This window comes from Monoraphidium neglectum (assembly GCF_000611645.1).
Source record: "Monoraphidium neglectum strain SAG 48.87 unplaced genomic scaffold scaffold06261, whole genome shotgun sequence".
Classification (NCBI taxonomy): Eukaryota; Viridiplantae; Chlorophyta; class Chlorophyceae; order Sphaeropleales; family Selenastraceae; genus Monoraphidium; species Monoraphidium neglectum.
This window is the reverse complement of record NW_014007375.1, coordinates 1-2,374: the sequence shown is the minus strand read 5'-3', so window position 1 is coordinate 2,374 and position 2,374 is coordinate 1. Positions and strand designations below refer to the sequence as shown.

General features: G+C 66.8%; 1 protein-coding gene across 1 annotated transcript; it reads left to right on the top strand.

Moving 5' to 3' along the window:
- Positions 1 to 934: 934 nt before the first annotated feature.
- On the top strand, positions 935 to 2,374 carry MNEG_16341 (hypothetical protein; the record flags this gene model as incomplete). Its single annotated transcript, XM_014035189.1, has 4 exons — positions 935 to 1,036; positions 1,330 to 1,598; positions 1,812 to 1,994; positions 2,179 to 2,374. 4 exons carry the CDS (start codon positions 935 to 937, stop codon positions 2,372 to 2,374), a joined length of 750 nt encoding a protein of 249 aa, XP_013890643.1.

Below are 2,374 nucleotides of genomic sequence, written 5' to 3'. Positions count from 1 at the left end.
GCGCGGGCCGTGGCCTGGCGGGGGGTGGCGGGCGGCTGCTCAGGCTGGCCGGGCCGCTGGGCGGCGGCGTCTGGCGACCTCCAACCGCCGTTGTCAGGGGCCGCGCCGTGCGCCCCTGCGCCGTTTGTAGGAGCTGCGTCGTCGTCCTGGATCGTGGTTCGCTCCACCTGGGCTACGCGCGGCGGCCGGGGGCGTTGCCGCTGCAGGGGCGTGTGGTGCGCAGCGGCGCGTTGCCCGGCCTTGGCGCTGCCACTGGGCAGGCGGCCAGCCCTGAGTGGCTGGGGTAGCATGGCTGCTGGTCTAAGGGATGTAGTCGCTCGGCAACAATTGAGGCGTGCCGATATCACTCGGGTCGAGTGAGCTTGTGTTCGCGTGGTGGTGAGCAAAGAGGGACAGATCGCTGATCAACTCTCACACAAAAAAGCGCCAAAGTCGTTCAAAGTTTTAGCGGAACCCATCGATACATGTTCTGTGGGTCATTGTTCACCGCCGGTGCGTTGTCCTCTTTCGATGGAACGAGGGTGTTGTGCCGCAAATTTTGACGGCCTAGGGCAGGACCGTCGATAGCCGGGCGTTGTTCAGACAGCGTATCACTCCTCTTTCTGAATCGCACCACAAACCTCGAGCAAAAGCACGACGCACCAAAAGCAGGTGCCATCACAAGCAGCAGTCTCCACATCGCTGAGCGGTGTTGGGTGGAGCCTTCGGCAGCGGCAGCGCGTTGGGGTTTATCGCTTAGATAATAATTAGCGGCCCGAGGGGCCCAGGCCTGCAGCGCGTGCAGCCTTGGTTTTGGGAACGGGACTCGTCCTGCTTGCCCGGCGTGGCATGCAGGCATGACCCCGGTTAACAAAAAGCAGTGAAAGACTCGATTGACCGAGTCGCTGCGCGTGGTGACACAGCAGGCCTGTCAGGCAGCAACGCAGTCGCGATCATGCAGGCGTCCGCAGCCAACGGGGCGGAGCCCCCAGACGATTTAGAGGACGGTGAAGGGCCCAACGTGGTGGAAACGGACCCCACGAAGCGCTACATCAGGGTGAGCAAGTGCCGCCGTCGCTCGCGGCGAGTTCCGTCACCACCGGCAGCATTGGGCCAGTTCGGGCGGGAATCGCCCCAGCGCGGCCCCCTCGGTGCCCATGCGGCCGGCAGTGGCGCTTTTGTACTGCCGCGGCCGCCCTGCATACATGCATGCGGCTGCACCGCACGCCCCGGGGCCGGCCGCCGCCCGCCGGGACCTGCTCACCCCACAATGCGCGCGGGGGACACACGCATGCGCGCCCGGGACACCCATGCGCGCCGCCCGCCCGCCCCCGCCCCGCCCCATGCGAGCAGTACGATGTGGTCCTCGGCCGAGGCGCGTTCAAGACCGTGTACAAAGCGTTTGACGAGGCCGAGGGCATCGAGGTGGCATGGAACCAGGTCAAAGTCAACGACATGGCGCTCAGCACGGCCGAGCGCGAGCGGCTGTTTGCAGAGATCCGCGTGCTCAAGCAGCTGAAGCACAAGAACATTATGAGCTTCTACGACAGCTGGCTCGACATGAAGAACTTCACGGTCAACTTCATAACGGAGCTCTTCACGTCGGGCACGCTGCGCCAGTGAGCGGGCAGGGGCGGGCGCGGCGCCGCGCGGTTCAACGGCCAGCTGTGGGGCTACGCTGACAGGCAGTGGCAGCTGCGGGGGCGCTTGTGGTCCGGCTCTGCGGCGGCGCCCGGGGCGCGGCAATCTCGGGCGCGGGTCAAGCCCCGCGGGCCCACTGCCGCGCCGTTCACCCCCTCCCCCCTCCACATCCCTCTCACAATCCCTCAAAGGTACCGCAAAAAGCACAAGAGGATTGACGAGCAGGTGCTCAAGCGCTGGGCCTGGCAGATCCTGCAGGGCCTCGTCTACCTGCATGCACACGACCCGCCCATCATCCACAGGCGAGCGCCCACGCCCCCGCCCCCGGCGCCCACCGCACGCCAGGGGCCGCCCGCCGCACCACGCGCCTCGCTGTCCGCCGGCCGTCCCAGCCCCCTTGCGGCCCCGGCGGTCTCAGTCCCTGTGTTGTGCAGCCCCGCAGGCAGCGGTTGCTCCAGGGTCGGCTCGCGGCTGTCGGTGCTCACTCCCGTGTTCTTCTCCAGACCTTGGACCCCCCGAATGATGCCTGACCTCTGAATCCCCCACCCCACCCCCCAGGGACCTGAAGTGCGACAACATATTCGTCAACGGCACCAGCGGCGTGGTCAAGATCGGCGACCTGGGGCTGGCGACGCTGTGGCGCGGGCTGACGACGCCGCAGAGCGTGCTGGGCACGCCGGAGTTCATGGCGCCCGAGCTGTATGAGGAGAAGTACAACGAGAAGGTGGGGGGGCAAGGGCTTGGGGGGAGGTAG